This window comes from Geospiza fortis, unplaced genomic scaffold, assembly GCF_000277835.1.
Source record: "Geospiza fortis unplaced genomic scaffold, GeoFor_1.0 scaffold66, whole genome shotgun sequence".
NCBI classification, from domain to species: Eukaryota; Metazoa; Chordata; class Aves; order Passeriformes; family Thraupidae; genus Geospiza; species Geospiza fortis.
Window position 1 is genome coordinate 533073 of NW_005054312.1, and position 12809 is coordinate 545881.

General features: G+C 39.7%; 1 protein-coding gene across 1 annotated transcript in view; it reads left to right on the forward strand.

Moving 5' to 3' along the window:
* Positions 1 to 12809, forward strand: part of LOC102043566 (cytosolic phospholipase A2 epsilon) — a 32741-nt gene continuing 19932 nt past the window's right edge. Inside the window, exons 1-2 of the mRNA XM_005419409.2 lie at positions 1 to 70; positions 1811 to 1883. Coding sequence (XP_005419466.1) covers positions 44 to 70; positions 1811 to 1883 — 100 coding nt within the window. The 5' untranslated portion in view covers positions 1 to 43. The remainder of the gene's footprint in view (positions 71 to 1810; positions 1884 to 12809) is intronic.

Genomic DNA, 12809 nt, shown 5'->3' on the forward strand with positions numbered 1-12809 from the left:
GAAGTGACAATCCATCTCTGACCTGTATGCAGCTGGGAGCAGGATGGGCTCATACTGGAGTGCTCGTGAGGTAAGAGTGTGAAAGCTCTAGGAGCTGAAGATGGCCTGAGGTGTGTTTGTGGCTGGGATTCTGGTCAGGAGAAGAGGACTTGTGAGGTTTTATTTCTAATTTCATGCATGTACTTACTTATTTATGTAAGGATGACTTATACTTTTGCTGGTATTAGTTGCCTTGTGGAAGGCTGTCTTGGTAGTGAAGTTCAGCCACAATGGGTGGTTGACACAGAGGCTGGGAACCTTCTGAGTGCCTCACAGGAGCTTTCTGTGAATTTGGGATGAATCTGTGGTTTGACCCAAGCATTATGTAAGCTGTGCTCTTTCACAGTGCAGCATCTGCCAGCTGTGACTATAAAAATATATGGTGTTCAGTTAGCTGTGCTGGCAACCACCTGGTAGTGATGCACACAGGAAGGTCACTGCCTAAAACCAGTGATTAATAGTGATGGTCTTAGTTTCATATTTGTCCATGACTTATGCACAAAAAAATCTTGATCTGTCTCAGAAGTTGGGGCAGGGGTCTTTTTTTCTTTTGTTTGTTTATTTGTTTGATGGAACATAAGTGGAAGGGAAAGCCCTAAAACCGACTGTTGGGCTCCAGTGAACATACTCTGTCTCCTTCTCAGTTCTGAAATTAACCTTCAGTTTGCTATGAACAAGTTATTTGATTATTCTGTGCCCTGCTTCCCTGTCTGTATAATGGAGATTATAGAGCTTCTCTCCATATATGTGGATATGTGTTGAGATAAATGTGAACTGATGCTTGCAGATCTCAAATGGGGCATCCCCATGGCTTAGGAAATAACACACATGAATGTCTAACCAATCTAGTCAAAGAAACACTAAGCATCTACAAATTCATCTTTTTAAACAGAACCTGGCAATGGTCTTCATGTGGAAAGTATGCATAGAAAAAAAGGAAAGAGACTGTCCTCTCTGCTCTTCCCCTTTCCCTTAACCACTGAAACAGCATTAAGAACAAAAGTAGAGACTTCTTAGAGATAGGGGAGTGAGGGGAGATTTTTTCCACCCAGAACCTAAACCCAGACAGATTACATTAAAACATGCCTCTGTCTTTTGGAGTTAGACATAAAAACATACCAAGGTCAGCTTATCATAATTTGAGAGTGATGGGAGAATTTGTAACTTCTCACCTGGATCAATTCCTAACTGGACAAAAAAAAGGAGTGACATAACTCCCTTAAGGAATTTGGTGGAGTCATTTTGCTAGTAGAGAATGGGACAGGAACTAGGTAATGCTTTCAGTGAAGTAATAGCTAAAGTTTCAGGTACTAAAATCTGCAAGAATTTATAATTGTTTTGAGTCAGGTCTGTTATTTGCCTTTCCTTCTGCACTTGACATTTCAGCTAATGATCCTTCTGCAAATACCCAGCATCTGGTTTGATTGGGGAAGTCTTGTTAACATCTCTTCCAAAGCTGTTTTCTTGCATCTACTTTTTTCATGTTGTGCTGCATTGTGCTGATGGTGCCTCACTCACTAAACAGTGCCACAAAAATATTATTTCTTCTGTCAATAACATATATACACAGTGGTATTCCTTCAAAATTTTTCCCATTTTTTAAACGCTATGTAGACGTGATTTTAACGTCCAAAGTAGTGCAAGCAGTTCATCTTCCAATTTTGCTGCATGGCTTTGAAAATTGCAACAGTAATTTGTGGGAGAGCATGTTTTATGAAGCATAAACAATTTAATGTTAATGCAGGTAATAAAATTTTTCATTTTTCTGCAGAGTGATGAATGCCCCTGCTGTTCATTCTTTGTGAAAATCATAAGAATGAAAAATCTGAGAAAGGCAGATCTGCGTGAGTATTGCAGTCTTTCTTTGCACTTTTTAGTAGTTTGGTTCTGAAAGCAGAGAACGTGTGCTTGCTAATGGCATTGTAGTTAGTATCTGTGTATGAAGTGACACCATGATTTCAAATATTGATGAATATTTGAATTTGGACTATGCTTTGAATACATTTTTATATAAACAATACATTTTGGTTTATAGCATGCTACTATTATTAATGGAAATAGCAAATATCTACTGCGGTGCACTGTAAAGTACCTTAACTGCTAACAAGGTTCAGAGCCAGATTGATTAACAAATTCAAGTGTTAATTCTCAGTTGCAGTTTTTGAATTTCTTTTTGTTTTAAAGAAAATAAAACGTAGAAGGAGCACTATATGTCTTATTGTCAAACAGCCTCTTTTTCTGTCAAAATTTCACTGAAATTTATTCAACTTAGATTTTCAGGATAAACAAATACCACTGAAATGTTTCTGAGGACTTAAAATGGGTAAAAGTGGGAGTGAAGAGAGAACAATATCAGGTGATCCTCGGGTAGAGAAAGAAAGGTCAATATCTCAAATATCTGACTCAGAAATAACAAGTCAGGAACAAAAGTGAAAGGAAATGAATATAAATCTTTGTGTATCAAATAAGACCAAGTGAACACAGCAACTGTATTTGCCTCCATGGAGATTTCTATTAAATTCTTGGTTTTCTGCCATTGTGTCTAGCACAGGGATATTGCCTTTTCTTGAAAACAGCAAATCTTTAGAAAAAAGTGAAAGGATGTTTCAACTTCCTCTTTGTCATTTCTATCTCAGCTGAACAGTTTTCTGGCATGTTACCACCTCAAGGGAATTTCTAAGCTGCCCTGACAGGCAATAGCATCAACATAGCCACCTGCAGAGCTGATAACCAAATGTGTACCTCTGGCCTTAAAATCAGGGATGTTTCTCTCTTTCTCAGCACTTTAAAATCTTTCGAAATTATGATCTTTACATTCATACAGACAACAGAGCTTCCAGAAATCAATAGCTATTTATCTTAGCTGCTTATCTTTTATTAGTATTTATCCTGTATCTTCACTTTGAGCAAATGATTGATTACCTGACATCAGGTTTGAAGCTGTAACACTGCAGATTTGCTTCCAAAGCCAGATGTGGAAGAAGGTCTTTGATAGAAAGAGGCAGATGAAGCAGTACTAGGTGACAGGGTCTTAGAGGAGCTGCTTCATCCACTCCCCATTCCAGTTGCTTTTCTTTATTGTGTGCAAGAGAGCATCAAATTTTGCTTACCCTCTGAGAATCAGGACCAAGTTACCAGTGTCACAGCAGAGAGTCAGTGAGTTTTTATCTCCCCTGTGCATGTACACTCTCTCAGAGCAAATAATTTTTTTGGTAGAGCCATGCCACATGGCGTGATACATACAGCACAAGAAATTAGACTGTTAAAAAGCATTATATTGAATGAGAAAACCAGTGTGAGAGTGCAGTACACTTCTTTATGTGGCTCACATTTGTTTTAATTACTATTTCTGTACAACTTAAAGTTGTTAAGAGAGACAGAGATGAGGACGGAGAGTTGAAAGATGGCACAGAAATAATTCCAGCTGCAAAGAGCTGTTGGTGCTCTATTGGAGTCAGAATCTGGTTTTGGAACACTGCCTGTCAAGCATGAGGACACTTTGCTTTCCTTCAGCTGTGGCATTGCACACCTGATTGGCCCTCTTTGTGCAGCAGGACTGCTACCCACAGAGTCCATGTCTTGCACATGGACGTGTAACATAGGACTTATTTTTTATTATGCTTAGCTGTGGCAATCACATTAATCTTTTCCCTGTGTATCAGACAAAAGGTTGTGTTTGTGCATGGCGTAAGTGTAATAACAAGGATTAGGCTACTAATATGCATTGAAGTCTGTTAGGAATAAGGCTTACTTATGAACCAGAAGGAATGGCTCGCTAATTATGAAGGTTATCAGGTAACTATAATCTAAGTAGTACATATAATGAAGACATAGCTGTTGCAACTTCTAGGCATGTTTGAGTTTGGCTAAATTTTCCTAGTGAAAATTTAAAAGGATAGTGATACCAGACCACTCCAAAGTCTCATTTTAATTGAGAACATGTACCCAGAACTGGCTTACAAAAAATGCTTTGGGATATGACAAACACTGAACCATGCTTTTCCCTGCCCCACTTTTTCAAGAGGTTTGTGGTTCTTGAGGTCTGTGGCTGGGAGATCTGGCTTCTGAGTCAACAGTAGTGTTTGCATTTAATTGTCATACCCCAGATTATTTGCTTCTGGAGGCCATTAAGGGATCTTATTTTGATACTTGTCATCTCACTTTGCTCTGGACAGGAACTCAGATACTCATTTTCAATTTCACAGGAAAACACCATTCCCAGTTTCAGGATGTTATTCTTTGAGGAGGTTTATATGGCTATATTGCTAACTGAATAGTTACAGACATTTCTTTTTTCTCATTGCCTTGCATGTGCAGCAGAAATGCCTGCATGAGAAAACCTGGTCCTTTTCAGGCTGGTGTGAAAAGGCCTTTTTTGCATATTAGATATGTCAGCTCTTACACCAAGACAACTGTCCCCTTGTATTTATCTCAAGAATTGCAGAATGCTAATCATTATATGACTGCTTTAAAACTGAGACAGCTTTGTGGCTGTCACAAATCTTCTTAAATACATCCAGCAATCCTGCAAAATCTGCCTGGAACAGGGCTTACCTGTGGCACCAGAAAAATAGGGAGTCACTGACAGCATCAGGAGCAAAAGTCACAAGCTGAGGTGCCTGGGCTCTCCATGCTCTCGTTTTCCAAAAGCTTGTCCACCAGAGAAGATCACTGGAAGAGGGCATAGTTTTTCTGTTCACGTCCCACATTTATTTCACAGAAGCCAGCTTTGTGCCGGGCTCTGCATTTCCACCATTTAACCATGGCATGGCTACTTTCTGGAGAGACTTGTCTGCCAGCCAAGTACCACTGCATTTCACCCTATTGCTGCTTATAACAAGAGGTGGATGTGTGTTGTGTAGATTCCCCAGAGCAGATCTTGTTTTCAGCATGGCTGCCCAGACCTGTCTTGTTGTGTACAGTCCCACTGGAGCACATCCAGCACTCACCGATCCCAGAGGCTGCCACCACTGCAGGCACAGCAGGCCATGGGCTGGCACAGCTGGCAAGTCTGGTTTTGCACAACCCTTTTCTCAGTGGCTGGGTTCACTGATCTTCCAGGAGATAAAATATCTTCTACACTGCAAATTGACATCTATGGAAGAGACACCTGTTTGCTTCATGGGCTACAAGAGAAATATAAACTTAACATTTTCTACATATATGTATTTAACAGAAATACTCCATTCAGAAAACAAAAAAAAAAAAAAGTCTTTAGAATTGGTGGCACATCCTAATCAGTATTTCAAAAAGTCCAAGGCTACAAAAAGTTTTTCCTGGAACAGTCTACAGCTACTTTGTTTTGTTTGTTTTCTTTAGTATGAAAAGATAATCAGCATTCTCAATCGATAAAACTTTAGGATCCTCTTTAGCTATAGTACTAAATCTGGGCCTTATTAAATCTGAGCCTGTTGCTCTGTAATTTCTTAGCAAGCTCACAATGCTGCCCCACCTATTGATTTTAAAAGTTGCAAGGTAGTAGTACCAATGTTTTTCCTTATATCACCTAAAGCCTGTGTAACACCATCAAAACAATAAAACTCCTCTCAATGCCATGTTCTCCAGATGAAACAAGTGTGTGTGGAAAGGACTGATCGAAGATATGCTCACAACGTGCTGTGTATATTTCCTTTTACTTTACCTCTGACTGTACTACTGGTGTGAGAGGGTAACAACAGTCTTTGTGCAAAGAGGGCAGTCAGGCAATGTGGTCAGTACCAACAGGAAGCTGCCTGGGCTGGCCAGTGCTAATGGCACACTCCCTTTAGGATAAAATTGCTTCCCATGGTCATTGATGTTTGCAATGGTTAAGAATAATCCTGGGATGTGGTCCTTTTTAAAAGAGTGTTAGTGTCTTTTCAGGGCACCTCATTTAGGTTTCTGATGCCACTGCCTCCTCAGACAGGCTGCTTTTGCATCAATGGAGAGGAAAGCCTAAAAGAGCCCAAGACAGATGCTTGGCAAGAAGAATCTGCACAAGGACAGAGAAGTCGTTATGTGGATAACTGCCAGGTTGCAACAAATCCTGTAAACAGGGATTTCCTAATTAGTTAGGAAACTGAAACAGCTTTAAAAACAGACCGTAATCACAAAGAAGATCCTCCCTGTGATGTCATATCCCGGAGCAGGGCTTTTTAACTGTAATTGTAAGCTGCTAGATCAAGTTCAAGTACTTATTGCACAACTACTGAGGTACCTGTTGAAATGAAGTTCATAATAAAGTCATAACCACAGTTAATAACAGGAATAGCAACTGAATGGATAATCTCAGTGAGTATTACATGAATCAGTTTCGTAGCTGCATTTCTTTCTTTTCCTTTCTATTCAGTCTTCTTTTTGGTTTCATCAACTCGTGTGACCCAAGCCTGCTCATGCTCTTGCTGAGTTCTTTGTTACCAAGCACATATATAAACCTAGTTTCCCTCAGGTTATCTGTTTTGTATTCTATAATGCAGAATATTAATTCCTTTTTCTTTCCCTTTTTTCAAGTCTTTGATGGCCACGATGGAATGTAGTGTATATTGTACTATATACAATTTTACTGTATTGTATTAGTGGTAAATAGTGTGGAGACAAAAAGCCTTCTCTGTGCCTTGATAGCAGCATAAGCTGCCACTAAAAAGGACAGTGTTATTTACAATCAAGGAGATCCTTGCTTGCTCTGCACATCTCCTTACAACTGTGGAAATAATTGCATCTCTTCTGCTAGGTATCAATGAGTTGTATGTAGGTGTACATGCATCTTCTTGGAGCCATGCTGGCTTCTGTGTATTTCTGTGTGCAAGAACAGAAAACTATTCTGGTGGTCAAAGGTATTGTGCGTGATGCTCCTTCATGGCTTCCTTTAGATTCTTGGTGTAGTCTTAAAGCAGAAGAAGTTCTCAAAACCAGGGCTTATTTCCAAAGCCAGGGCTTCAGCAAGGACACCAGGAGCCTCATAGAGGCATTAGGGAGTTGAACTGATTTACTGACTGAGAGACTGGTGAAAGTAAAGAACCTTACGTAAATGGTATGCTCATCTCTGTCTCTAAAGGAAAGGTGAGATCAGCTACTGTGCTCTAATACTATACCAGTGCAGGTGGCATTGCATCTCCTGTCCTTCCTTGAAGAGGTATGAACTTTAAGGACTGTGATGGTACTATGTGGTCCTAGTAGGCTTCATTATCATCTTGTTTAGTGGGGGCTTCTAGTTAACAAGTGGTTGAAACAGCTTTCAAAATATTTTAAAATATTTTAAAATGTCAAAACCAGTTTTAAAACAGGTTTGAAAAGGGTGGAGGCAATGGAAATGAACAAGGGAGAAGCTTAGGTGGAGAAGAGAGGCTGGAATGAGTAGGTGGTGATGGCAGCAATGCAGAACCACATGGTGCTTTGAGAGGATACAGGTCCATGTGGTGATTCAAGATCCCTCATTCTTCCTCTGCTAACTGGCTTTCACAGTTAAAAGGCAGTGGCAGACTCTGCTCTGGAAGTACCTTTCTAGTTTGCACTCAGAAAACAGATAATTATCTTCATAATTATCTTCATGTGTTGATTCCTGAATAGGATTTCTGTTTATACATTTCCTTGGGCTGAGCTGAGTAACACCTTCTCACCATTTGAGAAAATGAGCTGAGCATTGTCTTTTCCCATGCTTATAGTCTCCCACATCTTCTTTGAAATTATTATACCTTGGAGTTTTTGATCTTCCTTGATAAGGACCATATTTTACTCTATATGCTGCTTACTGTTGCACAATTGTGTGTTGAGTCTAGGACCAAAGTATACTTAGTTTGACACTAAACATTAACCACAAACTGAATATCAATAAACCTGTGTTGACAGGTAAGTACTATTACTTGCTATTTGGACATTCAAAGAATTCATAAATAACATATATTGATAACTAAATTATTCAATTATTATAACTATTGCTAATTCATAAATAACAGAAGATTGAAAACAAAGGTTTGTTATCATTATAGGAATTGCTTCAGGATTTTTTGAGGTATTTGTTTGATGGGTTGTTGTGGTTTAGAAATGTACTTCCCAATTTAGAGCTCCCACTAAGATTCTCCCTACAAAGTGCCACTTGCTTCTCCCACTGGGTGGGGTGGAGAGGAGGCTTAGAGTCAAAAAAAGGTAAAGATTATGGGTTGAGATAAGAACAATTTACTGGAAACAGCAATGAGATAAGAAAGGAAGCAGTAACAGCAACAATATTAAGGAAGAGACTCCCTTCCCCCATCTCCAGGCAATAACCTCTGGGTCCTGACCATACCCCCTCTTGGCTACTGTAAAAATTAACCCTGCTCTGGCTGGAACAAGAATACGGGGCAAATGTACAGCTTCTCATGTTTGATATTTTGTTATGAAAAATACATTTTTGTTCATTGCATCCCAATAGATTTTTTCCACCTCAGTACTTGTCTTGGTTGTTCCCGTTTCATCAAAAACAGCAGCATCTGCAGTTCATCCAGTTATGCATTATGCAGTGTGACTGATATCTGTCATTAGGGATTTGTTCTTTCTCTGCCCTCTGAGCAGAGACATGTTTTGTTTTATGCATCTGTCTCTCTTAGCCTCCTTACCAATGGATGTAGATGAACACTGCTGAGGTGACCGGTAGAATAAAGACACAATGCAATAAGGCCTATGGTATGTCTTGGTCACTGTGGAGGTTTCGAACACCTGGAGCAGTGCCAGGGAAAGCCCTGCCCATAGGCAAGATTCTCAGAGCTTGAGGTCCTTCATCAGTGATGCTCTCTGGAGCTGTGGGCAACCTTTTTGCTGAATGGAAGACACTGATTACCTTGTAGATAAAGACCAAGAACCCAGATGTGATTTGCTATTATGTGGGAGGCCAATGCAAAGTAGAGAGGCTAGATTTGATATGGCTGTGATTGTTTGCACTGCTGAGAAGATACATGAGAATGTCCCATCAGACTATGGCTCCTCTCTTGGCCACTTTCTATGACTTTACCCTCAGCAGGAGACAATAAAGTAGTGCTGCAGTAAGTAGCCAGTGAAGGATAAAAGTATAGATTCACTCCCAAATTTTGGTGCTATTGTTTGCATCATAATCTGCAGTTAAATTGACAGTAGTCCTCAATATTTTCCTGACAAAGGTGCTCATCTTTTCTTACTTGTTTAGGATGGATCTTTTAATGAAAAAAAAAAGTTTTAGCTAAACTTTAAAAACAATTTTGTTTCTATTCCCTTATTGAGTGAACAAAATTCTTGTGAACACTTTCTGAAGAAAGAAAATTTGTGAGTGTTGATTTGGTGGTTCAGCTCTTTCTGGTATTGATTTTGTTCCCACTCCTGTTTTCTTTGAAATCCAAAGCATTTGTGTGTACTGCTTGCAGCCTGTTTCTAAATCTGTTTCTATGATGTTTTCTTCTGATAATGGTTTCTTTAGGTGCTCTAACTACCCTCTGTATCTGCATCAACAGCGTTGATGTCTGACCAAGACTTAGTTTTGGCTAGTTTATTTTTAAAAGGAAATGAAAGAACCTTCTTAAAAATCTTAGCTAGCGATAGAGCTGAGATTGCACCACATTATCACCCCAAGATGGTCTCAGGTGGAACAAAGAAAATCTGACTGTTTGGTAATACCTCTTTTCCAAAAATATACAACATTTTGGATCTTACTGGCTGATTATCTGAGGGTGGGAACAGTGAAAGAGTGGCAATACTTTTAAAAAGTCTAAAAAGGGTATGCCTATGGAAATGCATGATTTGTAGTTAAGCTGTGCATGGGCTTCTCTGCATTACATTGTGTTGCTTTTTGTGTTGTTTCATTTTGATGATTGTATTGTGAAGGTACCTGGAGACTCTATGTATGGATTTAGGCCTTGTTCCTTAGACACTTTTTAGAATGAAAAGGGGGAACTCTTCCAAGGAACTTACAGTCTTATTTCATATGTGTCAAAGAAGGAGGTTTGGAGGTGTTTTGGAGACAGCACCCAGCTATCTGGTAATTGATCCCTTGGGCTGGTGTACCATATAAAATTGTCCTATCACTTCTTTCCCTGATAGTCAGCCCTGTCAGGGAAATGGCTCAGCTGTGTTCCATGGACTGTAATTGGCCTGACATGATTATCCTGTTTTCTGCCTTCTAGCAAAAACACGGAAATTACGTGGCAGCATTTCCATATGACACCTTACAGGTTCACCTGGGCTGGTCCTCATCTCTTGAAGCAGGATGAAATTTAGCTTGTCTGTCACAGTTTCATACATGTCTGAGTACTGGAACAGTCTGAAGTGAGTTACCTAAAAAATTTATAAAATCTCTGTTGCTGGAGCTAATCCTCTAAGAGCTGGAGCAGTCTTCTAATTTTTGCCTCTGTTCACACAGAGATACAGATCATTATCCTCTTTGTATCAGTCATTTGAATCAGAATTTATTATTTGACAATATTTTTGTTGCTGTTTAATTAGCAAACTCAAGTCTTTCAGCTCTTTCTCATATGCCAGGCTGCCTAAGTCAATCCTCTTCAATTTGGGTATGTTTAATAGCTGGTAAGAGTTAAAGCATTTGATAGTGGAGAGAGGAAAAGAGTGGAAGAGAATACAACAAGGAAGACACTAAATGAGCATCTACATGTTCTTCTCCAGGGGTAAAAGTGTATGCAAAAGCATCTCAGTGCTAAATCTCATCATCTGCACTTACATTTAACATTGTGTATTTGGGATCTGCTCCAAAATGTAATTACATTTGTGTTGTTTATGTAACTTGCCAGATGCATCCTGCAACATTTTAGTTCCGGGTATAATTTGTTATTCTTCGTGCAGTGTCCTGCCTTTGATCGCTTGTTTTCAGAGTCCAGTATCTTTGTCTCCATCTACATTCTAGTGTTAGGCTATGTTGAGACTGAGACCTCACTGGTTGCTAACCTAGTTGGTGTAAAATGTGGATCATCAGATTGTGGGACTCTGTTTTTGCTCTTATTAAGGGTGAGCAGCCTTGCTAAAGACTGAACTAGCCTCTCAGGTTGGTATAGGTCTGTTGTGTTCAGAGAGGATGAAGAACTGAACCTACCACAGCTCTATCTAGATACAAGAGTGTTAAGTTTATCACTTCTTTGATACTCTGAAAATAGTGCCTTTCTTCTAAACCAAGAGTCATAGCTTGTGTGTGCAACAAAGAGATATCCCAGACCATAAATGAACAAATTCTCTAAAGCACACATACATCATTAGTGCATAACTTGCAGCTGCTGAAGAAACAGCCTGCTCCTCTGGTACCACTAACTATGCAAAGTTCTTTTTCAAATGTTAAAAATCAATGAAAGAGTTTTTGAAAATAGTGTGTGGGAAACAGCTAAACAAATAGTTTCATTACCAATAAATTATTATCAACAGATGTATTGCATATATTCTGCATTTTAAAATTACAAATGCAGATGTCTCTTATTATTGTGTGTAATATTAGGATATTTTTTAACATTATTGCAATATTAAATTAATTTCTTACCTACTATGGGCAGTAAGGGTGTAACAATCAAGCGCATGCTGAAAAACTCAAAGATGTTTCATGTTCAGACAGTATCAGAAGACTTGAAAGATAAATCATACATACCCTGATTGCACAAGTTGCTTTAAGCAACACCTACTCATTGCAGCATGGCTCACCCCACAAGTTAAAAGAAAATGTGGAAGGAGACCCAAGAGATTGGTGGAGAAAGAATAATATAATTACTGATCAGGCTCTCTTCCTGGGTCACATCCAAGCAGATTACAAAAGCGGAAAGAATAGTTATCACTGTGTTATTGGTGGGGAAATGCAGATGGAGAAGCAAGATAAATTTAAATGAAACCAATTGCCCAGAGTGACTTAGCAGTCTGTGACAGGGCTGGGAATGGAACCAACCTGTAATGAGACCTTTTCCAGCAGGTTACCCAACTGGTCATGCTGCCTCTCAGCATGTATGCATGTACAGTACCAAACTGCCTGTTATTATACCCAAATCTGAGCTATACTGTGAATACACAAGTTTTCAGAGCTGGAGACATTGGAGACAGCTGCAGTTGCCCAGAGAACAAAGGAAATGTCAATTCCCTTGAAAGGACAGCAGATTTGCTCAAAATGAGAGGGCTGGAAAGGGTGGATGACAGTGTAGAGACTGAGCCCCAGCATTTTCCACTACATTTTCAGGGTCTCAGTTCACTACCACAGGTTCACAAGGCATCAACTGTTTTACACTCTTAGGAGCATATACCCTGCATTTCTCCCTGCTAAAAATCAATTATCTCCTTAGCAGCATCAGAGAGATGCCTGAGCACCACCAAATTCTTCACATATATCAGACTGACACACAAAGGGTACGTTAGTTGCGCAATACCTGAGGACCCTACTCGCCTCTCACCTGGCAACTCTGGCAACCCACAGAAGACAATTCATCCACACCATGTGGCAGTGCCCAGCACTCAGAGCAGCCTGGTCTAGTGGGAGGTGCCCCTGCCCACAGCAGCGGGGTGGAACTCTTTAATATCCCGTCCAACCCAGGCCATTCTATGATTCTGTGATAGCTGTGCCCACCCAGACAGGTGTGGAGACAAAACAAACCCAAAGCAACTGATGTGTATTAAGATTTAATGCCATACTTGTAGCTCACTGTGCAACCTTCTGTGACATTACCTTTGCCAGAAATTAGAACTTTCTTCTCTATCAGGGCTCAGAGTTTAAATCACAGTAAGATAAAAGTGCACTGCTATTTTTGCATATTGTTTTTCATGGTGAAGGTATGTGACCACATGTTGAGTGAGACAGCTCATTACATGGACTG